The following is a 24,552-nucleotide window of genomic DNA, read 5'->3' on the forward strand; positions in this document are numbered from 1 at the left end:
ATATCAAGGACTACATGGTATCAACATGACGTATGACCTTTGATGTTAGCCTTACTCAATAGCGAAAGTAATTGCTAGGTTTTACTATCCTTTGGAAGCAAGCCAGTAAGTCCATCTCACACTCAAAGAGAGGAGATTCAAGTTCCATCCTGAGGGGGGAAAAGTTGCTGCATGCATATATCATTTGGAACAGGCTTCTCAATTTTAATGATAGATATCAAATCTATCTCTAGTTCAGCTGACAATTAAAGTTTATAGATCTGGGGAACACCAGATGGCTCAGTGGATGAGTGTCTGCCTTTAGCTCAGGTCAAGATCCCAGAGTCTTGGGATTGAGTCTCACATCAAACTCCCTGCAGGGAGCCTGCTTCTCCTTCTGCCTAGGTCTCTGCCTTTCTCTCTGTGTCTCTCATGAATAAATAAATAAAATATTTTTTAAAAAATAAAGTGTATGGATCAAACAACTTGTATTCCAGGCACCTGACAGAAATTATAAACCTAGGCATTACAAGGGAACAACTCACCAGACTTCAGTTTACCTTTATCCATGAACCAATCTCAGATTCCCTGCCAGATAACTGCTCTATACACAAATGAGACACTGAGTTTTGGTGATATTTCATTTCTAAACAGTTTTAGAGATGATTTTCTTACATTTTTAGATATATACTCAAACCCTTTACAAATACTACCTATTTCCTCTTCCCCAATAATTATGTTTTGTTTCAAATCGTGAATAATTGATAGTAATTATTATAATAGAAACACTTATCTCACTGATCTGAATGCTACTAGTATTTCATACTTAACTTTTATATTTAAGATAAATATCATACTGAAGATATATTCCATTTTTACCAGAATTTCATGTTAAATTGTACCCATTACCTTTTTGCTAACATTTTAAATGATCACATTGTAATATATTTTGATTAACCATTTTAAATCTATTTTATCATTTATCCTTAAAATTCAGTGAGGAAGCAGTATGGTTTTATTCATTATAAAGGGTAAAAACTGAGGCTCAAGAATGTTTACAATACCATTCAGAAAATCTGTGACTAAGCCAGGATCCAAACCTATGTAGTCCAACTCAAAGGCAATGAATTACATGTATTTTACTAACCATTATCTCTATTCACCATCAAGTATTATACGCTTTGTTTTAAAGATTATATTTTACTATTAGACTTAATTTTATAATCATACGAATAGAAATCATTTGGACTTAATTCCCTTTGAAACTAAGTAGTTAAGTAAACAATTTCAGTATTATCTCAGTCCTTTAACTACATGATTCCATCAATCAAGAACTCTTCACTTTAACTAATTAGTCATTGATGTTATTCAATCCAACTCCATCAACAAAATATTTAATCAAAGATTTTTAAGTTGTTTGTTATTTTTAAGTATTTGTGTTTTTTTCTAAACAATGTTATCACTGAAAATTTGTTTTGATAGGTTAACATTCACATAGTTAAAAAAATAAATTGATTCACATTCACCTTCATTTCCACTAACTCCCCATTAGGAGCTACTGTTCTTAATCTCTTGTTTCTTATATATGATACTAGAGTTTCTTAATATATTATAGGAATTACTATATACTTATATCCTCTTTTTATACAAAATCACACCCTGTACCTACTCATCTATACTATGTTTTTAATCATGCAACAATGTACTTGTGACATCCACATACTAAAACCTATTAGTTTTGTTTTACAACTGCATGGTATTCTATTTAATGAATGAACCATACATTATTTAACAAATCTCCTATTAATAGAAATTTACAATTTCTCCTAACTTTTACGATTATAAACAACAAAACAATGAATAACTCTGAAGAGCCATCATTTCATATGTGTACAAGCCATAAATTCCTGGGTTAAAAGGTATATGTATTTATAATTTTGACAGATATTGATCAAAATTAGCACTGCACTTCAAATGGGACTACCCTAATTTATGCTCCAGTTACCAATGTGTGAGAATGCTTGCTCCCCTCATAACCAACTAATATATTGAGGTCTTACTTTAGTTTCAGATTATACTTCCCTTATTACCAGTAGGACTGCTCTTTGCAAATGTCTATACTCTGTGCATGTTCTTCTCTATGAACTGACCATTTATTCATATCCTTTTCTTCTTTTTCTACTAGGGCAAAACTTGTGGGCGACCACGGACTAGCTGGAGTAACTGAACCAAACCAGGCCCGAACTTGCGTCCCTCATTCACTCAAAAGGCTCGGGAGCCTAAAGGGTGAACAGTTGGTAAACGCTTGAGAAAGGGCTTGAGCAATGGTTCTCAGGGCTCACTTGTACGTGATCGCCCATGTAACACAATAGATACAACTTATTCTGACCTGGTCATAAATGTAAATAAGGGTCTGTGCTGTCCTTGCTGGTCTGTTTACCATATCTAATACTCCTTTGAAGTATGCACATCTGGAGCAACAAGCTTATCTATTTACCAAGGTCTTCTGGCACCTGTGAGTCTGTCTTGCATGTTGAGAAAGGGGAACTTTGGAGGGTTTCACAAACATGCTAAAGATAAACACCTTCTTAGTTTTGTTTTGCTCATACTATAAAATGTTGTAGAACCTTGAATAAAGCTGGCACTGCTTGGACATCATCCACTGTGTCCCTCCTGTCTCCATCTCTTTACTTTTATTTTCCTCATCCCCTTATCCTCAGGACCCTGATCATGTTGCTGCAGCGCGCGCAACAAAAACTATCATGTAAGATTCTTTTAATTTTCTCAGTTTGTATATTAATTATGGAAATTACAATTTATTTTTTACATTCATATTTTTGCCTGTCTTGAATTGCTTAATTATGTTTTATCCATCTATATCATGAATTTTTAAAAATTAGGGATGCCTGGGTGGCTCAGTGGTTGAGCATCTGCTGTTGGCCCAGGGTGTGATCCTGGAGTCCCAGGATCGAGTGCCACATCAGGCTCCCTCATGGGGCTTGCTTCTCTCTATGCCTGTGTCTTTGCCTCTCTCTGTGTGTCCCTCATGATTAAATAAAATCTCTTTTTTAAAAAATTAGCTTTTTAAATGAATTTCTCTGTCCTGAATCATTAATTCCTACTTTTCCGGACATTTTAAAAATACTGTTCTTCCAACTCAGGAGCATGGAATGTCTTCCCATTATTTTACATATTCTTGAATTTCTTTTATCAGTGTTATATAGTTTTCAGACTGCAGGTCTTTCACCTCTGTGGTTAAATTTATTCCTAGATATTTTATTGTTTTGGTGCAATTGTAAATGGGATTATTTTCTTAATTTCACTTTCTGCAGCTTCATTATTAGCGTGTATAGGAAAACAACAAATTTCTGTACATTGATTTTGTAATCAATAATAGAGGATAGAGTATACAACGGGAAACTAACACCTTTTTCAATAAACAGTGCTAGAAAAACTGGACAGCTACATGCTAAAGAATGAAACTGGACCACTTTATTTTACTATATACAAAAACAAAATCAAAATTGATTAAAGATCTAAATGTGAGACCTGAAGCCATAAAATTCCTAAAAGAAAGCACAGGCAATCATCTCTCTGACATCAGCCATAGCAACATTTTTCTAGATCTGTCTCCTAAGGCCAGGGAAATGAAAGCAAAAATAAACTACTGGGACTATGTCAAAATAAAAAGTTTCTGCAAAACAAAGGAAAGAATCAACAAAACTAAAAGGCAACCTTTTGTTTGTTTGTTTTGAATGGGAGAAGATATTTGCAAATGACATAGCCAATAAAGGGTTAGTATCCAAAATATATAAAGAATTGATACAACGCAACCTAAGAAAATAACCCAATTAAAATGGGTAAAAACCATAAATAGACATTTCTCTAAAGACATACAGATGGCAAACAGACACATGAAAAGATGTTCAATATCACTCATTATCATAGAAATGCAAAAATCAAAGCTACAATGAGGTTATCACCTCATACCTGTAAGATGGCTAAAATAAAAAACACAAAAAACAACTCTGGCGAGAATGTGGAGAAAACGGAACCTTCTTGCACTGCGGATGAGAATGCAACCTGGTGCAGCCACTGTGGAAAATAGCATGGAAGTTCCTCAAAAAACTAAAAACAGAACTATGCTATGATTCAGGAATTGCAGTGCTAGATATCTTCCTAAAAAATACATTAACACTAATTCAAAGTGATACATGTACCCCCTGTTTATTGTAGCATTATTTACAATAGCCAAGCTATGGAAGCAGCCCAACGGTCCACTGACAGATGAATGGATAAAGAAGATGTATACACACACACACACACACACACACACACATACACAGTGGAATATTGTTCAGCCATAAAAATAAAATCTTGTTATTTGCAGTAACATGGATGTAGCTAGAGAGTAGAAGCAAAGCAAAATGAGTCAGAGAGAGACAAATACCATATGATCTCACTCATGTGGAATTTAAGATAGAAAACAAACAAAGAAAAAAAGAGAGAAACTAAGATTCTAACTATAGCAAATAAACTGATGGTTTACAGAGGAGAGTCAGGTGAGGGGGGTGGGCAAAGTAGGGGATGGGATTAAGGAGTACACTTACCATGACAAAAATAAAATAAATAAAATAAAATAAAATATAAAATAGAATAAAATAAAATATAAAATAAAATAAAATTCTGAAAAAAAATCTGCAATTTGTGTGCATTTTCTCTTTGACACAAAAATTGTCTAATAAATTTTAAATTTCTAGGTAGAAGAAACTTTGGTTTCTGATTTTGTTCCTATTTTCTAATTTTACTGTATGTTAATGAGAGAATCTTGTCTGATTTGTTTTTACATTTTAGACTTTTTCCTTGAAGTCTACTATATTATGTCAAATTTTCATAAATGTTCTATGGCGTTGAAGTTATTTTCTTTATTAACATGATACAGACTTGAAACTATATTAAACAGATTTACCTTGTTATTTATATTGCTTTCCCCCAGGATTTTTTCAAGATAGGTAAATTAAATTTGTTTTAATGTTTTATATTAATAGTAATTGTATTATTTTTCCTGTAATTTCCTTCCCATGAAAGTTTCACCCTTTAATATTATGTGTCCTTCTTTATGTTAATTTATTGCTTTTTAGCTTGACTTCTAATTTGTCTAATACTAAGATCATGATTCCTGCTTTTTTCATTTGTATGTATGTGGTATAACCCTTTAGGTATCCTTTAATTTTCAGCCTTTCCAAATCACTTTATTTTAGTATGTTTCTCTCATATAGATCTGGGTTTTATTACTGTAAACTGTTTTTTTTTTCTTAAAATAGGTGATTTACAAAAAACTTTTACATTTATTTTTATGGCAGATATGTGGTGTGAGATATGTCATGTTATGCTTCCATCTTGTATAGATTTTTAAAGATTCCGTTATATGGATTATTGTTAGTCTTATTTGTATAGTTTTTTAATATCTTGAAAGCATGTAGTTTTGCCAAAATTATCTCTGTAATTATAAATTCAAAATCCTATGGGTGTTGCTTTATGTTTTCTTTATGGAAAATGTTGTAGAAAAGTCTCAAGCCCAACTCAAATTTCCCCGTATTGCACACTTGTGAACAAAGAATTCTTGACTTCCATTTAAATCCAAGAGTATATTTTTGTGCTGACCATTCTAGGAAAATTCTCCCTGGCACGCAGCATGACTTTTTATTATGGATGGCAAAATCTTATGTTAGGACTTCACTGATTTATAGCATTAAATATTTGTTTAATTCCATGTTCTGTTTTTCTTACTTGGGACTTATTGTTGGAACTTCTGTGCTTTCTGTATCAATCATTTTCTCTTTGATACTCCTGAACTCTTTTATTTCCATCCACACATATTATTTGCTCTGTCTTCATTTGTATCTTCTATGTATCTTACAATGCCTACCACAGAGTTTTATCTTCCTTGAGGTTTCCTCTGATTTCATTTTTGTTTAACATTTTTCAGCAGAAATAGAAAATTTCCTCCCAAGTTTTGTTAGTCTGTGATCCAACATTTCTATTATCCTACCATTTCTTCCAATTTCTTGAAATTCTACTTAGTAGTAGTCCTTCCTCAGAAGCAATTCATTTCTTACTTTTTAAACTTACAATAAAATTTCTAATCACGATTATTACTCTCTAACATTATTTTTTCCAGTGAGTGTTATTTGCTGGTTATACTTATCTTTTCCACATTTCTATATTTTTTTCCTTAACAATTTTTAAGAGGTTGCATCTAGGGATAGAATCCTCGATTTAATTTCTCCTAACCAATTTTGTTTACTTTTAACCAAAATTAAATGAGTAGTCCTTCTCTCTTAATATTAAAAGAAAATGTGTTTCTCACTCGCAGTGTTCAATTATTTGATCAATCAACTATTTGTTTCTCATTCGCAGTGTTCAATCAACTATTTGTTCAACTATTCAATTTATGGCTCCTCATATATGCATAATTCTTTCCTACAATCCAGGTTTGGATTGTACAATTGGTTTCCTACAATCCAAATCCCTATATTTGTAATATGTCTATTCTCTCTGTCTTGACTATTGATTTGGTACCAAAATAAAAATCGTATCTTCTCTTCCAAACTACTTAGCAAGTTAGAGATGTCTTATCTGGATCTTGTGTAGTTTTCATCAATGTTATCAACTGGTATATTTAAACAACAAAAAGAAATGGCAACAGTGGGTTTCAGAGAGGAACCCCATCTAGCAATAAAAAATGATACTTTCTTGGGCTTATTTGTATAGAAAATGAATTTTAAAAAGAATAATTTTTCGCTGGACAACATAATATGAAAAGGATTCATTATAACAGCAAGTGACATTTAAAACTATCTAAATTCTGGACTTGGGGAAAAATAAATATTCTAAGATCTCTAAATCACAAAAATAATAAGCCTCAATGTTAGAAAGAATATAAATAATAAAATACTGACTTAGCATGTAAGCAGAAGAGCAGTTCTCATAATACAGTATTCCCTGTCAGGAATTTAAATCATATCCATCAGTGTTTTGTTTTATTTGATGAAATATTTTATTATATCCTTAAAATGAACAATATTTTCTTTCAGCAAATAAAAATAAACTATATTACTTAAATTGAGAATTTGTTCTATAATCTATTATTTAAAAAACTTTCTTTTATAAAACTCTTTTACAATTTTTACAACAGGAAGCTATTATTTTCTGCTGTAAGATTATTCAAGTCAAATTCCATGTTCCACTAGATACAAAACTACTAAAAATACAATTTCAACAGATATTTCCACAATTAATTATGAAAAAAATCAACTTACTTGTGACCTAAGTGCTTCAGAAAGTATCCCAGAACCTTCAGAGCTTGAACCCAAATACTTTCACTTTTAGAAGCCAATAATTTGTAGATTACTCTAAAAAATACAAAAATAAATGACCTTTTAAGCACTTACAAATATTAAGATTATAAGATCTATATACTTTACAATGAATTATAAAAATAAAAAATATAAAGTACCTCTCAGGATTTTAAATTCTTTGGAAACCGGAAAATTAGTACATTTTACTAGTATTTCTTTAAATGTGGCCTTCAAATAAATATTCAAAAGTTCAAAGCGATTCGTTGCTCATAACTGTTGCCTTCCATGTACATTGAAAAAAATATATTTTAAGATACATGCTTAGTTAGGCTGTATTTCCCCTTCTATTGAAACTGCCCCTGTCATTTTTACTTGACGACCTTTTTTTAAGAATTTATTAATTAATTTTTTACTTTTAAAGATTTTATTTATTTATTCACGAGAGACACAGAGAGAGAAGCAGAGAGAGAGGCAGAGACACAGGCAGAGAGAGAAGCAGGTTCCATGCAGGGAGACAGAGAGAGAGAGAGAGAGAGGCAGACATATAGGCAGAGATAGAAGCAGGCTCCATGCAGGGAGCCTGACCTGGAACTTGATCCCGAGACTCCAGGATCACGCCCTAGGCCGAAGGCTGGCGCTAAACCCCCTGAGCCACCCAGGACCCCAGGACCCTGATGACCTTTTTTTCTTGTTTATAGCTAATTGGCCCATGGAATAGATATTTGCGCAATTATTTCTTTTTCTGAGCATTTGGAGTGAGATCTGAGAAACAATATCTAGTTGGGCTTTTGGGCTGTTGAACTAGAAAATTATTTAAAACACAAACTATAAGGTAGTCTTATTTTGTTTATAGAGATGACTCTATACACAAAAGGTAGAATAAAGCAACCACATAGGAAGTAGCAGAGAAAGTAAAGTTTTTCCTTATAGCTTTCCAAATCCTTGTTCTTACCCTAACAAGATTTCTATAACAAACATATTATTCTGTTTTTACTTAAATAGGTTTTAGAAGTGTTCCTGTTACTTGGAGCAAAAAAAGTCTCTACTAACACATAATCTAAACTAACATATATAGTCATTTCAAATATAAGAACAAGGCTATATCCATTATAATTTTCATAAATATTTAAAATTTTTTATCTTGTGTCTTTTTCAAAGTACAGAAGTATTTTTTTTGATAAGGTAGTAAAGGACAATAGCAACTATATTCTTTGCAACTAATTCTAGAACCCAAGATAGTTCTCTGAAGGTGATAGGGGTGACTATAAAATTAGGATGTCCTTTACTGTACTAAATTCTTTTTAAAAAATAAAGCATCATTTTATGTTTTTAAGAAGAAGTAATCTAGAATCAACAAAAAGGTTGGTATTGGAAGATACAAGTATAATTTTTATATCATTTCAGTGATATTAACTAAAGGGAACAAATAACTTAAAGTTACTGACATCTGTTTTATGTTTATCAGTGGTATATGCTACTAAAAAAGAAAATGCTATATTGTTGATATTGCTTATTTGTGTGTTACTCAAATGAGGTAAACACTAGAGCTATTCCTTTAGAAGATGATTTTTTTCCCAAAAGGCTCAAATTCCTAAATAATTATGTATCTACATTGAAACCTATTTTCAGAATTTTTATGGACCAAGATCAGTAATGAAAAAAAAAAAACAGGTATGAGAATAGGAAAGCTATACATATAAGAAAAAATATTCAGGAAATCATAGGAAGAATATTCAACAGCAAAAATAATCCTGAGAACCAAAGTAAAAGCTCACAGCCTAAAAATGGGACTATACTCAGATATGCAATCAGAAACTCCCACAGAATCCCTATTTTCTGGAAATAACTTTAAATTGTAGGGATAAGGAGTATAAAACCCACCCAGGGCTAACAGAAATTATGATTAACAACTGAAACATGAAAACATTTAGGGCCATCACTCCTCTACATGACATAGGATTTTCTTTACAACTAGACAAATGTTCCTTAACAAAGTAAGATACGAACACAGGATTGCAATACAGTATGAATGCAAAATTAACTGACAAATCAGTTAATGAATGTTTATCTGTAATATAATAAGATAGGTGAATCCTAATTCATCTGTTTGAGCTTACTATATTAAGCCAGCAAATGATCTAAATTACTTGAGACAAGTACTTACTCTTCTTCAAACATTCTCAGATATAAAAATACCACATTTTTAGCTGCTCAGTTCAACGTTGTTGTTATCACATAGTTTTTCTTAAAACCAGTTAAAATGTCATGTCATCAGAATTAAGTTCATTCTTTGTGTATAAATTACAATTAATCAGAATTTTCCCAAGAAAATATTTTATATATAACTGTTATCCTTGAATATCTTTAAGTGTTCTAATAAGCTTATTTTTTCTATATCTTTAGTCAAAGCCTATATTCTCCACATTTTTTGAAATGGAAAAACTGAAGTAGAAAATCTTCCATCTCTGTTATTGTTTTTAACACACTGGTAAAAGTAGGATATGTTTGGCATGTGTCAATCATGACCAGTTGCCTCCTTGGTATCATTGTATCTAATCATTCCATTGATATTATACATTTAAATTACTATTTCAGTACCCTAAAGAGCTAACTAAATACCATTCTCCTTTGTAAGGTTGTATTTTCACTGTGTCAAAGTAATGCAGAATTTTATATCTGAATTTCTTATTAACCAATCTAAGGCTGGTACCATCCACAAGGATGATGAGGACATTTTGAATTTATTCACTTAACTTATGAGTTAATATAATAAATACAGGAGATACAAAGATCTAAGGTTAAGGATACTAATTGTTCAGCTAAATATAATTTAAGAAGAGTAAATATTACTATATTGTATGATTAGGTTGAACCATATGAAACTAACATTATTTAGTGAACAGTTAAGTATCAGCAATTTCATATAGTTTGATCTCACAGTAAGAAAATATTTGTAGTTCTTAATAATTAAATCTGCAACTAAAGTAGCAACTTCATGGATTGTAAACTCAGAGGTCACAGTGATAACTAAAACAGGACATCTAATAAAAATGATGTAATCGCTTCTCTCATCTGAAAAGGAATCCTTCAAATCTAGAATATTGTCATTTGTTTATATAAATGGCCACATAAAGGCAGCACTAATAAAACCCGTCGGCAGGTATATTATTTCCAAATTCTTTTATAACCGGTGGAAGTTCATTGCGTTGCACATAACATAACTTAGAATTCCTCTTTCTCTTCATTCCAGTAATTCAGACTTCAGAAAAATACAAAAGGAGAATCCCTAAGGGGCTAAATTATAGGTTGAAGTTCATAAGATTACTAACAAGAACTATTTTTCACTCACCTACTTAATTACTTACATCATTCTAACTGAAGTTAGTCTTCAAACTTCATTTTATCCTCTTGTTCTAATTGTGTTGCTACTGTCCTAACTCATCATCCCTAATACTGATGAATAAAATAATCTCTCTACTTATTGTGCTACCTCAACTTTATCCTTCTTCAGTTCATTTTCCCACCACTGCTGACTGTAAATCTAATAAAATGGAAATCTGAGCAAATCAGTACCATTCAAAATACTTTATTTCATTACCAACCAAATAAAATCTCAACTTCTTGTGGACCTTCACTATCTAGTTCTTGAGCCTAAAATTCATAAAATAATCTTCTGCTCTCTTTTGCTGAAATATACAATGCTCTCTTGTCTTATTACAAAAAAAATTGTTCTTCACACTACTTGAAATGTCTTTACTATAGTATCAACAATTTAATTACTCTTCTTGAGACCAAGACACATTATTTATGTACTTCATAAATTTGAATATTAGATTTTTTTGTAAAGATTTTATTTATTCATGAGAGAGAGAGAGAAACAGAGAGAGAGAGAGAGAGAGACAGGCAGAGGGAGAAGCAGGCTCCACTCAATTCTGGGTCTCCAGGATCACACCCTGGGCCAAAGGTGGCACTGGGCTGCCCTGAATATTAGAAGATTAATATTAGCTTCTCCATTTATTCCCTTCTTGTGTATAAGATTTTGCTGTATTTACTCAAAAGTTTCTAGGAGTTATTCTAGAAAGCACAACTGTACTCAATTAAATTCTACTAGTAATACTAATATTATAATCATACCTTATTCCATTTCTTTGATCAAATGCTGGTATCATTGAGGCTGGGTGTTCCGACATCAAAGCCACTAGTAACTGTAACACATCATGAATATTTTCATCCTGTATAATAAGGATTACCAATATTTTTTTAGTTAATATTTTTAGTGCTTTGCATAAAATAATTAAAATAGATGATCCAGACCATCCTACCTCATGCATGGTAAGTAGGTAATTTAATATACTCTGAAGTTCATCTTCTTTGACCCCTCGATCCTAATTTTTAAAAAATATATATTATTTAAATCTCAAGTTAAAACTTTACAGGCAGGCATCAAAATGATCATTTTAAAAGTAAATAAGAACAATGTAAAAGTAGTGATGTTTTAATAAAATCCTTAAATATTTCATCATAGTTCATAGGCTGTATATTTTCACTTTTAAAGAAGTAAATATTTGCAAAACTGCATCTAGTCCTTTAAAGTTGCTAATATTTAATTGACCATCACTATTGAAAGTTAGTATATTTTGATAATCTAACTGTATTCATATTACTATTTTCTAGCCATTTATTCTTAAAGAATGCAAAACTTTATAGAATTAATTGGTATATAGAATTGCAGTATATTTTACCTTTATTTACCATTTTTCTTTATCTTAATCTTTTAAAAATCCTACTGTGATAAAATACATAATGTAAGTCTTCTCAAATAGGCACATAGACGATTTCCTGGAATTAAAACTTTATATGCATTGCTTATGCATATGTTCCTTGTCCATTTCCTATATCCCTTAAAATACATGATCTCAAAGAGGATTAACAAAAAGTGAAGTTTAACAACAGTTAAAGATTTACTTTAAGGATTTGAAAAGCTATTCAAAAGTTAAAGATAGTTACTTCTAACTTTATGATACTGATTTTAAATAATGCCAAAAATTATTCACCTAATATATTGTAATTCTAAATTATATAAAATTGTTTTACCTTTAGTATGAGCTGTTTGAGAAAAAGTAGCATAAATGCTCGGAGCGATATAATTTCTTTTTGTGATGGCCGGGGACCATCTAGAATAAAACAGAAAACAAAAAGAAGAAAAGGGGGAGAAAATTCATTATATTAAATAAGCTTGATGCAGTTAGGTAGGAATACTATGGAATTCTTTAAAAGTTGTATTTATTTTATGATCATATTTGTTAGTATTATAGCTATATAATTTCAATTCTATCAGAGGATTCAAACATTAATTTTCAGATTTTGGCAATTTCAAATTATTCACTAAATGTCAGATTTGGGGGAAAGAATTACTTTTTAAAAAATTATAATTCTAAAAAAATTATAATATCTTACTATCCATTCATATGTGTGTAATCATCAAGTGTTTACATAAATAATTTCTCCTACTTTTTACAATTTTCCCCCAAAATCCAAATCTCTTAACCTCTAATTCTGGCTGGTCCTGGTCACCCTCCAAGCCCTAATCGTTTCTTTGCTGCTGACCACCCTGCTGGCCCCTGCAGTCTTTTCACCCTGACCTTGAAGGTCCTGCCAGACTTAGTTGCCTCCTTGGCTCTGGCAGCATCTCCTGTTTCATTGGCCTCTGCTGCCCAGGCAGGGCTGACTGGCAACATCAAAGCTGAGAAGGTGATGGTGCACATGTAAGAACATTGTTTCATAAAGCAGAATAAGCAAATATAGAAATATATTAAGATCATGTAAGCAGATTTTTCACTGTTGATGGAAGAAAGCTCTAAAAGCTTGAAGCTACATTGAACCATGTGGTTTCAAATTGGAAAGGGAGGTATTTCTTAGATGCATGAAGAATGCCTAGAAGCAAAGCCATTCAAAGAGCATTAAGCACAATAAGAACACCCAACACCCAAATCTTGGTTTCTAAAAACCACATCCATCAAAAACAAACCAGGGCTCTTTGGAGAAATGGTTGATTCCAGGAATGGGAAAGTATAAAATAAATCACAGACATCTTGTAGCAGAGAGCAAGTACTAAAAAATTATGAACATTTGTTATAAAGACTCAAGATCTCATGTGAGATCTCAAGCCAAATCTGGACAATTTTAACATCAAATAAATAATGACACAACCCAGGGAATAGTCTCTGGGCTAAATCCATTAAACCTAAATATTTTTCATGTTTCACTGAAACAAATATATCTATGCATTTACGTACTGTCTATGGTTGTTTTTGCAACATATTGGCAGAGTTGACTACTTGCAACAGAGCCCTTAAGGCTCTCTAAGCCTAAAATATTGTGTGGCCCTTTGCAGAGACAATGTGTCAAGTATTGATATAATACTCAGAATAAAATAGAAATCTATGGAATTTATGCCGATATAAAATGAACACAAAAATAAATGGAAGAGAAAAAAACAAGTTCTTTCTAATAATAGAATTCAATCTAATAAATGTCTTAGAAATTATTGTCATTTAGTATCAATCATAGTAAAGATCAATAATGACAAGAGCTACCTATGAACTAAAACCAGTAAGAAATTTGTTGAAGAAATTTACATATTTTCATAGCGTCAATGTATTTCGCCATCAAATATTATTCCAGAAGAGAAAGAAGTAATTTTACACAACCAGACACCATATTAATCAAATGATCAAAGTCAACATCTCCAGGAGTAAGACAACTCAATGTCATGTGCCTCTTGAATAACACAATGTGAGAGAACCGGTATGATTTCTATGTGATTCCAGCCAAAAATGAAAAACCTGGCTCATCATGAACAAATATCAAGAAATTCCAAATTAAGGGACACTCTAAAAAGTAATTTGTATTCTCCAAAAATATCAAGGTAATGGAAGACAAAGAAATACTTAAACTATACTATATTGAAGAGTATTAAAGTGATAAGACAACTAAATACAATATATGATCCTCTACTGGGATTCATAGAAGAAGAAAGACCTTGTTTTCTGGAAAGAATATTATTGTAAAAGTTGGTGAAATTTATATCCAATATTTGGAGTAGATAACACTATATTAATATAATTACCTGATTTCAATGGTTGCCCTTGGTTATTTAAGATTATGCCATTTAGGAAATAAATAGTAAAATATTTAAGGTAATAAGGTATTATATCTACAATTTATTCTCTATTGATTCAAAAAAATTTCTGCATGTATGTGTATGTATGATTATATTTACACAAAACTGGAGAATGAAAAAGTCTTTGGTAAAATATAAAACATTGGAAAACATGCTGAGGTTTATGATAATTCTTTGTGTAACTCTTGCAACTTTCTGTAAATTAGAAATTAGTTTCGTGAAGCAGAAATGAATATATATGAATATATGATGTGTCTGGGGTAGAGAAAACTATCAGAGTGTTGTGTTTGGGAAGGGCTCTGAGTCACACAGACGTGATTCAAATTTTAGTTCTGTTACTTTGTACCAACTTTGTTTCCTAGCCTACAAAATAATAGTGATACTGACAACACAGTTATATATAGATATGGCCAGATGTGTATGTGTAAACATGCCCATGCATATACAATTACATTACATATAAATGATTAAATAAAATTAACAGGATGCTAGTGTACATTCAAACTCAGGGTGAACATTCAGTAATTTAGGCATTATCAAGACTAAAAGCAACAGAAAAAGCCATAAAAGACAGAATAATACACCATATTGCAAATAACACAATTTCTAAAGTCCTATCAATAAATGACATAACATAAGCTAATGAATACAAAATAGCAAAATGTTGTTTTCCCTTATTAACAAGATTTTTATAAAACAATAATTTTCAATGCTACTTTTAGTATGCTGAGAAAAGCATTCTAACATACTACACAGTAATTACTCTCAGTAATTTTAAATCAATAATGGAAGTAAATAATATATACAAAGGAATAGATCACTGCATTATTTTTAGAATCAAAATTTTAGAAACATGTAAATGGTACATTCCTTTAGATTATTATGTAGAATCAACAATAAAACAGGAAAAAGAATCATGGAAATCTTAACTCTGTAAAGAGTTTAAATATTCCACACATTTAACACAATGAAAAACAGTGGAAGAACACACACCAAACTTATATTCCTGGGGTTGGGTTAATATCATTTTATTTTCTATGATGAGTAAGTATGCATTTTTATTTATATAATTATATATATAGCCAACTTTCCTAATATATGTATGCATAGATACATATATCTATATCTATATATAGATATAGATATATGTATCTTAAGATTTTATTTATCTTACTTTAGAGAGAGAGCGCACATACACTACAAGCTGGGAGAGGAACACAGGGAGGAGAGAATCCCAAGCAGATTCTGCATTGAGCAGGGAGCCAGACTTGGGGCCCAATCTCAGGACCCCAAGACCACAACCTGAGCTGAAACCAGAGTCTGACACTCAATCCACTGAGCCACCCAGGCATTCTGGCAATATTTCTTTAAACAACACAATGAAGAATTACATTAGTTTCTTCTATACTTAAAATAAACGGTGAAGTCTGGGGAAATAATATAAAGAAAGGGAACTATCTCAAAGTGTTGAAACAACTATAATAGAATACACTGGTCATGATCAATTTCATCGGATTTTAATATTATGAATATATTTTCCTGAGTCACAACAAGCATACAGACTAAAAGGCAGAATATTATTTTTTACCTGCATTTATTCCAACGATACTTTATATTGTAAAAGTATAAATTTCTCTATCACAAAAAATTCTCAATATTCAAGGCTACTATATAAGAAAAGACAACAGTTTGGTGATATTTCTATAAGCATGCACCTTTGCCTATAACAAAGTTGCCTATAACAAGTTGCCTATAATAGTTCTCAGCACATAGAACAGTAATAGTACAATGAATGCAGTGGTAGTGTTGTACTTACCTAATCCTTTAGGAGTAATGCCACTACTGTCAGCAGGATTAATGACCCAGTAGTAATATTTTAATGTGTGCATTAGCTGTAATACTGTTCCTACTCTGCGTATGGTGGTATAAATGGTAGCAGTTCCAATAAATTCAGCAGACAAGTAAGTGTATAGGGAAAGCTGAACCTAATACAGAATATTAACAGAGCATTAAAATAAATTTAAAATGCCTCAAGTGTTTATATTATAAATATATATTCTAATTTAAATGCAAATTAGTAAAGGCCAAGAAAGAACCATTTATTATGAGGTTAAAAATAACTATTTATTAAATATTATTTACATTTTTAATAGAAAATAATCTGTAGCCAACATATTCTAATAAAACTTATTTTAATAAAGGCAATATGTAGCTATTAACAGTGAAATCATTTAAGTGAATTAATCTATCAACAGTACCTGAAACAAAGATTAAATTATTTAAAAAGTTAGCTAGTCTAAAGCCCTTAATCAAAGTACATTTCAGCAGCTCAAAGGAACAGTACTAACTTGAGTCAGCTACATCATATTTGGAAAAGATATACATAGTCATATAACCTAAAAGTTTATATAATTCCAAATTTTCTTAACTCACTGTCAAAGTTATCAGAATCTAACCATGTATATAGAGAGGAACAAGTCAAACAAGTGAAACATCTTGTTTAAAAAGTGAATAAACTTAAAGTTTGAGTTTAGCACGACAACATACTAAACAATAATAAATATCAGATCTTATATTAATGAACCAAAGTTATATGGAAAATTGGAAAACTGTAAAAAGTAGCTCATATTCATGAAGACTGTCCCTCATTACTGATTTCCACTAGAATGTAACAGGACTAAATTTAGGTATGCAAAATAATAAAAATTTTATGTTGACATCTAAAAAACAATGTATATATTTATTTTTAAACAAATAATATTTACAATCATGATATAAACTGCATATTCACAATACAAGCCATATTCCAGTCACAATGACTGAATTATCATTATGTAATTAGTTATTTATTATTTCTCTTTTCTTAGTCTTAATAATCAGTGTACCAGATTCATATGAACAATAACTACTAACTTCATAATGTAGTTATTATTTCAAGTTTAAATTAGTTTCATTTATTTTAATACTTACATATTTAATATTTTGATTGCTGATTCTATGTAATACAACTGCTTCAGGTTGACTATAAAATAAGCTAAAACAATATCCAAATGCTTTCTACTGCATAGTTTAGATCCATAGCTATAATTTATTAACATTACACTAAAATGAGTTAGAATGAAATTTATACCTTTGCAGGTGTATGTATCCAAATGGCTGGGTTAAATAAAATGTGATCACAAAGCTGCTTTAACAAAGGTGCTCCATGAGATAAACCATCAAGGTATTTTGCAAAGGATAAAAATTGCTCCAGGACAGCTCTAGTTATGTGAACTCTTGATGACTAAAAAAAAAAAAAAAAAAAAAAAAGAGAGAGAGAAAAGAAAAGATTTTCAAGCTAAAAATATCCAGAATATCAAATTTTAAGATCGCTGACTGAATTTTTCATATGCCATCCCTAAAAATTTAAATAAAATATAAAATCATATATTTCCTTTGCTATTCAAAATTTAATTATATTCAAGACATACTATTTTAAGATAATTTTCTAAGTGACAGTTTGTTATCTGAAGCCCTTTCTAGAACAGGTTAAATAATGCCACTATCAATGCAAACTGAAGAAATATAACTTACAAATAAAAATGGTTTCAACCCATTTTTGTATAAATTAACTACAGAAGAGATCTCAAAGGAAATTAAAATGGAATAAAATTACCACAATTTCACAAACACATGCAGGCACACGCACAGACACACGATACCAGGAAAGAGAAGTGCTTTCATGAGATCCAAACCAATGAGCAAATAAATTTATTCCACCATTCCACTGAACCACAAATGAGTTGCACATGGACAAATACAATGCATCTTATTCAGCAAAGACCTTCAACCTACCATGGTATATGAGAAACAAATCTCACCCTCCTTCAGCTTCATGACCTTCAGATTATTCCCAGTGCCCTTTGCTTAAAAGATGGAAACTGCTAAAATTTATTTATATGGCTTCTTTTTTCCATAAAATCACTCACCCTAGATGATATTTTACATTTCCACAGCTTTATATAACAATATCTCAATACTAAACACTCACTCCCATCAAGATGTTCAACTGCCATCACCAATACATAGCCTACTACCAATGTATTTAGATAAATGACAAACCTTCCAAATTTCAACCGAAAATTTAAAGCTACATTGTTCAATATAGTTAGTAGCCACTAGTCATGTGTTGCTTCTGAGCACCTGAAATGTGGCTAGTCCTAAGTGGTAAGTGTTATAAGTATGTATATACTGGATTTTGAAGATATGAAATAAAAAATAATGCAAAATATCTTTTATAATTTTTAAATTGAGTATATGTTGAAGTGATAAGATTTTGTATATACAAGGTTAAATATAAATACATTATCAAATTTGACTCTCCTTGGCACTGTAGAAAGAACAGTTAACAAAACTGAAAAAGCCTTGCCTCACAGAACTTAAATTCTAAAGGAGGAGTAGACAGGGATATACAATAACATAAAAAAGTAAAATATATAACAAATTAAATATTAGTGTATAAAAAAACAGAGTGGATAACAAATTTGTAAAAGGGTGATTAAGAAACGGTTTTACTGAATAGGTGGCTATTAATTACTTTGAAGTACATAATAAGGCTAGCAATGATTTTTTTAATTAATACACTTGTTATGTTTGATGAAACACCAGTGGCTAGTAGATAAGCAAGAGTCCTACAAAATTCAAACCAAGCCTAGGAATATAACTTTATGTGAAAATTTCATTAAAAACTGGAAAAAATGATCCTAACAAGTAGTATAATTATTAAGGTGGGGGAAATGGGAGACAAAGCAAATTATCTTTAAGGAAAGAGAAAAACCAAAGCTTGAGCCTCACTTTAAAGAAACTTTTATAGAAAGAACTTTTAAATTCTAAAACATTTTATTCATAGATAGGTGAATAAAATTAAAACAAGAGATCAGTGGTTATATAAAGCTTTAGCCCCTTCTTCAGTAGCTATAATTTCACACAGCTTATCATATATTTTTATCCAGTAATAATGATTCCGAGAACATCATCTGGTAAATTCCACTTTTATGCTTAAAACTATGAAATAGAGCAGTCACATCCTCTTCCTAGATAAACATTTTCAGAGATCAGATTTTACTCTATAAAATTGTCATGTGTTTATAAAGAACACTAAAGCAATATAAAATCAGATTGGCCATTATTAACATATTCATTTGATGAAAAAATTCATAATTTGGAAACAAGTTTTTAACTTTGTTCTGTTATAAAAAAGACATGCTGGAAGTACCACATGAAGCCTTCCATCCACATTACTTAAAAAAAAAAATGTCAGGTTTTTTTTTTTTTTTTTTCATAGCACTCGGTTAATAGTTTTTATTCTAAAATTTATCTTTAGGAAATATCTTTCTAAATGTGTGGGGTTTTTTTATTGGCCTATTCAGAAATCCTGCCAGGCAGAAAATGAAAGCTCCCTTCAACAGCATGTTACCTTTACTGTATTACTTCTTCCTTCCGCTTTGCATTACTGTTAATTATTCACATATCTTTCTTTCAATATAAAGAAGATACTATCTTATTCATCTTTTTTTCTCTCTGGTCCTGCCATAATTCCTTAGCAGATGTTGAACTGAATTTATGGCAAATTCAAGAACAGAATAAGAATAGAACAGATAAGACAAATCACAGATTAAGAGAAAAGAAGATAGCCAACTCTGTTTTAGGGTGTTTAGTTTGAATGACTGCTTTAAAATCCTTATTTTGATATTTGCTTTCTCCAGTAAAGCTATTTTAAAAAGTGTTCTCTGTAATTGTTAGAAATCTATAAAATGCATGCTCTGAAATTTAAACTTTATGACATTACTTTTATGTAATGACTATATAAGATATAATCTGTACGATGAATGCTATATGAATTGTGATGGAACATATTTGGAAACAGAATTTCAGAAGCTAGGAAAAAACAATTATATTTTAATGTCCACTCCAGAAGTAACTAAATCAAACTCGAGCAATTGATGTTATAAGAAGTTGCTATTCAGTAAAAACAGAGGTCTTTCCCACATTTAGAACAGGCCACAATGGAATAGACCACCAGTAATGTTCTTTTTTATTGCAGAAACCATTCTATCTATATCTATATCTATATCTATATCTATATCTATATCTATAGATAACATAATATATTATTAAGTAAATTATGGGAAATTAATTTAATTAGTAGAGGTGCATTGTAAAGTAGTTGATCATCAACATCCATTTCACTCCTTCCAAGATACCAAAACTGAGCAACAAATGGCCTAATCCAATATGAATCACTTATGTGTTGCTACTGTTGCTGTTGCTTGGGTGAGACAGGTACACAGTGATTCATCAAAATATTCATGGCAACAAATAATTCAAAGTAGGTCAAGACTTAACCGGAGCAATCAAATTGGAGGGAAGGATGTTTTTCAAAAGTGGGAGAAAGAAGTTTTTCTGCCTACGCCCCCACCTGGATGTGAAAGTCTAATGCACTAAGGTGACCTGGCAATCTTCTTCTGAAAAGACAGTAGCTATAGCAGCAAATAAAATCATGAAATATGTGGCAGAGGAGGCATACAGAAAAACCCTGGGTCCTTGATGACATAATTGAGACTCAGACAACCAAACCCTAAAGCCCAACTTTATGGACATGTTTTATCAGCCACACTGATCTAGTCCCCAGCCTTCCCCATCCTATTTCTGAGCTTGGGAGGCTCCTTTGGCTACTAGCTTACCACTGGGTTTGGCTAGTGAAGACACCAGTAGGAAATTAAAGGACAGGAAGAAAACGAAGTTGGGGAGGCCCTGGCTTTACCCCTTCAGGCCAACAGACTTTTTTTTTTTTTTTTTTTTTACTAAAGATAACTCTCTATCAGGTACAACTTCTCCTAGAACTACAATAACTTTCTTTTTGAGTTATGATAAACACTCACTTCTCTCACCTCTGCAAACTTTGCTGATTTCCCTTAAAAATGCTCACAACTCTTTAAAGAACTTTGCGTTAAACTCTTTACAATAACCAGGTTTGGGCATGATGTCTGTTTCCCGCCAGGAATATGACTGATAAGCCACCTGTCACTAGACTTCCAGTTACATTAGTAAGCATATTTCCTAAATGTTTGAACCACTTTGACTCAATTTTTTAAAATAACAACACCCAAAAATATTGAATACCCGAGAAAACCTCCATATCCTTCAAACTCATATTTTGGCAAAATAAAACAAACAAACAAAAAAGGATCTCAAAAGTTGTTCATAAAATAGTTTAAATGACATGAATAAAGAAACCTCTTACTAGGGGTGCCTCGGTGGTTCAGTTGGTTGGGTGATTGCCTTTGGCTCAGGTCATGATCTCAGGATCCTGGGATCGAGCCCCATGTTGGGCTTACTGCTTAGGGGAGAATCTGCTTCTCCCTCTCTCTCTGCCCCTCTCCCATCCCCTGCTCATGCTCTCGCTCTCCCTCAAATAATAAATAAATCTTAAAAAAATATAAGAAAGACTCTTATTAGACTACCTTCCTTGATAACTAAGTTATACCTTCTAAAACAAGGAGATAAAGTTAAGTAACACTTAACCATTAACTTGTTATTAGTTGATGATAAAATAAAAATGGAACCTTTAATATCTATCCTGTTTACCCAGCAACTGATATTCAAAAATAAAACAGTGTTAAAATTCATCTGAGAAGGTGAAAAACAAGCATGCAAATGCTTTCACTAATTCAATTAAATCCAACAAATATTTATTGAGGTGGGCATTCTTTTTTGGGTGCTGAAGATACAGCAATAAAGTGAGAACAAAAAATATACTGTCCCTGCTTTCATGAAGCTGAAGCTTATATTCTAGTGAAAAGAGGCAGAAAATAAAGTAAAAAAAGAAGTCAAAATCATGCTGTAAAAAATTGGTAGATTGGAGATAGTGATGGTTATAGAAGGGGTACTTTTGTATTCAGAGTGATACGTAAAGACTTCTCTGATAAGGTATCACAAGTGAAATCCTAAGTGAAGTGTAGAATTTCAATCCATATGGATACCTACAAAAATGCAAAAGTCCTCAGATGGATTCATACTTGCCACTTTAGTTTTTAGGAAAAAGGCAAAGAGGCCTTTACATGGGCAGTGTATGTCCAACAGAGAAAGTAAGAAGGAGGATGATAAAGAGATGAAATCAGAGGTAAGAGAATTGGGAATTTACTCTGCAAATGATGTAGCAGTAAGGTCTGATACATTTTAGGAAGACTAGTGTGACTCCAAGTGGGAAACAGATTGTGGATAACCAATAGTTATCTCTAAGATAGAGAAAATTGAAGGATGAAAGATTTAAGAGGAAAATTAGTCTTTAAAATTTAGAAAGAGGAGACACTGGTAGGAGAGAATAAAACAGGAGACCAAGGAGGTAAGAAAAAAACAAAGAAAGAATGCTGTCACATGGGGATCCCTGGGTGGCGCAGAGGTTTAGTGCCTGCCTTTGGCCCAGGGCGCAATCCTGGAGACCCGGGATCGAATCCCACGTCAGGCTCCCAGTGCATGGAGCCTGTTTCTCCCTCTGCCTATGTCTCTGCTCTCTCTCTCTCTCTGTGTGACTATCATAAATAAATTAAAAATTAAAAAAAAAGAATGCTGTCACAAAAATACAACTGAAGAAAGCATTTCAACAAGGAAGGACTTTGAGAACTGAAATGTTAATAGGTCGAATAAGATGAAAACTGAGAACCTTAAGATGTAGAATATGAAGACTACTGGTGACATTGGCATGAGCCATTTTAAGGAAAAAAGACTGACTGTAATAGGAACGGATCTAAAACTAAATAGGATTCCAGGAATATGAGGATGGTTTAACATATGAAAATCAATTAATGTAGTTCAGTAAGAAAAAAACTGAAGAAACTCGTAATTATCACAAATAATGCAAAAAAGCATTTGATCAAATTCAGCACCCGTTTATGATAAAGAAAACTCTAAGCAAACTTATAGTAGACAGTTTTTTTAATATGATTTAAAAATCTAATGAAAGTGGGATGCCTGGGTGGTTCAGTGGTTGGGCATCTATCTGTCTGCCTTTGGCTCAGGGCATGATCCCGGATTCCCGGGTTCAAATCCCCATCGGGCTCTTTGCATGGAACGTGCTTCTCCCTGTGGCTGTGTCTCTGCCTCTTTTTCTGTGTCTCTCATGAATAAATAAAATCGTTAAAAAAAATCTACTGAAAGTAATCTACAGCATATACCATACACAGTGGCTAATTATTGAAAGCTTTGCACATGAGATCTGGAATAAGACAGGGATGCTCACTATTACAACTTTTGTTCAGCACCATTCTGGAAGTCTTAGTGCAATATCAAGGGGAAAAGACATAAAAAATAAATACTGGAAAGGAAAAAATAAAATTGCATTTCTTAGATGATGAGATTTTCTACAAAGAAATGTATCTGAAAAATTAACAAACTACTAGAAATAACAGAAGAATAGCAATGCTGGTACATAAAAGGTCAAAATAAATGCCAATTATATTTCTATGTAAAAAACTAACATTTGAAAAACCTCAAGTATCTAGAAATAAATCTAGCAAAGAAAGTTTTCTACATAGAAAATTACCAAAGAGACCTAAGTAAATAGAGGGATACACTAAATGCATGAATTGGAGGGTTCAATATAAAGATATCAATATAACACAATGAAAATCCTTGCATTTTCTGGTGGAAATTGACAAGCTGATAGATATACTAATGCAAAAACTCAAAGATAGCCAAAGCAATCTTGAAAAACAATAAACCTAGATGACATATCAAAATATACTAAAAATGCATACAAATTAAGATAGTGATGTATTGCTTCAAAGAGAAAAACCTACAATAGACAAATTCTGGAAATGATCCCTTCATATATAGTTATTGCATTTATGGCAAAAATTAAATTGCAATGCAGTGAAAAGTCAACTTCAATAAACAGTACTAGGCCAGCTATCTACATATTTGGGGGGGGGGAAGAACTTTGACCCTTATACTTCATGCCATACACAAAACTCAATTCCAGATGGATTATAA

The 24,552-nt window shown here is 31.7% G+C and overlaps 1 protein-coding gene across 11 annotated transcripts in view; it reads right to left on the reverse strand.

Moving 5' to 3' along the window:
- NBEA (neurobeachin) overlaps positions 1-24,552 on the reverse strand; it is a 668,634-nt gene that overhangs the window by 501,041 nt on the left and 143,041 nt on the right. For all 11 annotated transcript variants that reach the window (XM_077868099.1, XM_077868094.1, XM_077868093.1 and 8 more), the window contains 6 exons: positions 17,654-17,806; positions 16,340-16,508; positions 12,435-12,514; positions 11,663-11,725; positions 11,475-11,572; positions 7,302-7,394 (listed from right to left, as the gene is read on the reverse strand). In XM_077868099.1, the coding sequence (XP_077724225.1) occupies positions 7,302-7,394; positions 11,475-11,572; positions 11,663-11,725; positions 12,435-12,514; positions 16,340-16,508; positions 17,654-17,806 (656 nt within the window). The remainder of the gene's footprint in view (positions 1-7,301; positions 7,395-11,474; positions 11,573-11,662; positions 11,726-12,434; positions 12,515-16,339; positions 16,509-17,653; positions 17,807-24,552) is intronic.

Source organism: Canis aureus, chromosome 24 (genome assembly GCF_053574225.1).
Source record: "Canis aureus isolate CA01 chromosome 24, VMU_Caureus_v.1.0, whole genome shotgun sequence".
NCBI lineage: Eukaryota > Metazoa > Chordata > Mammalia > Carnivora > Canidae > Canis > Canis aureus.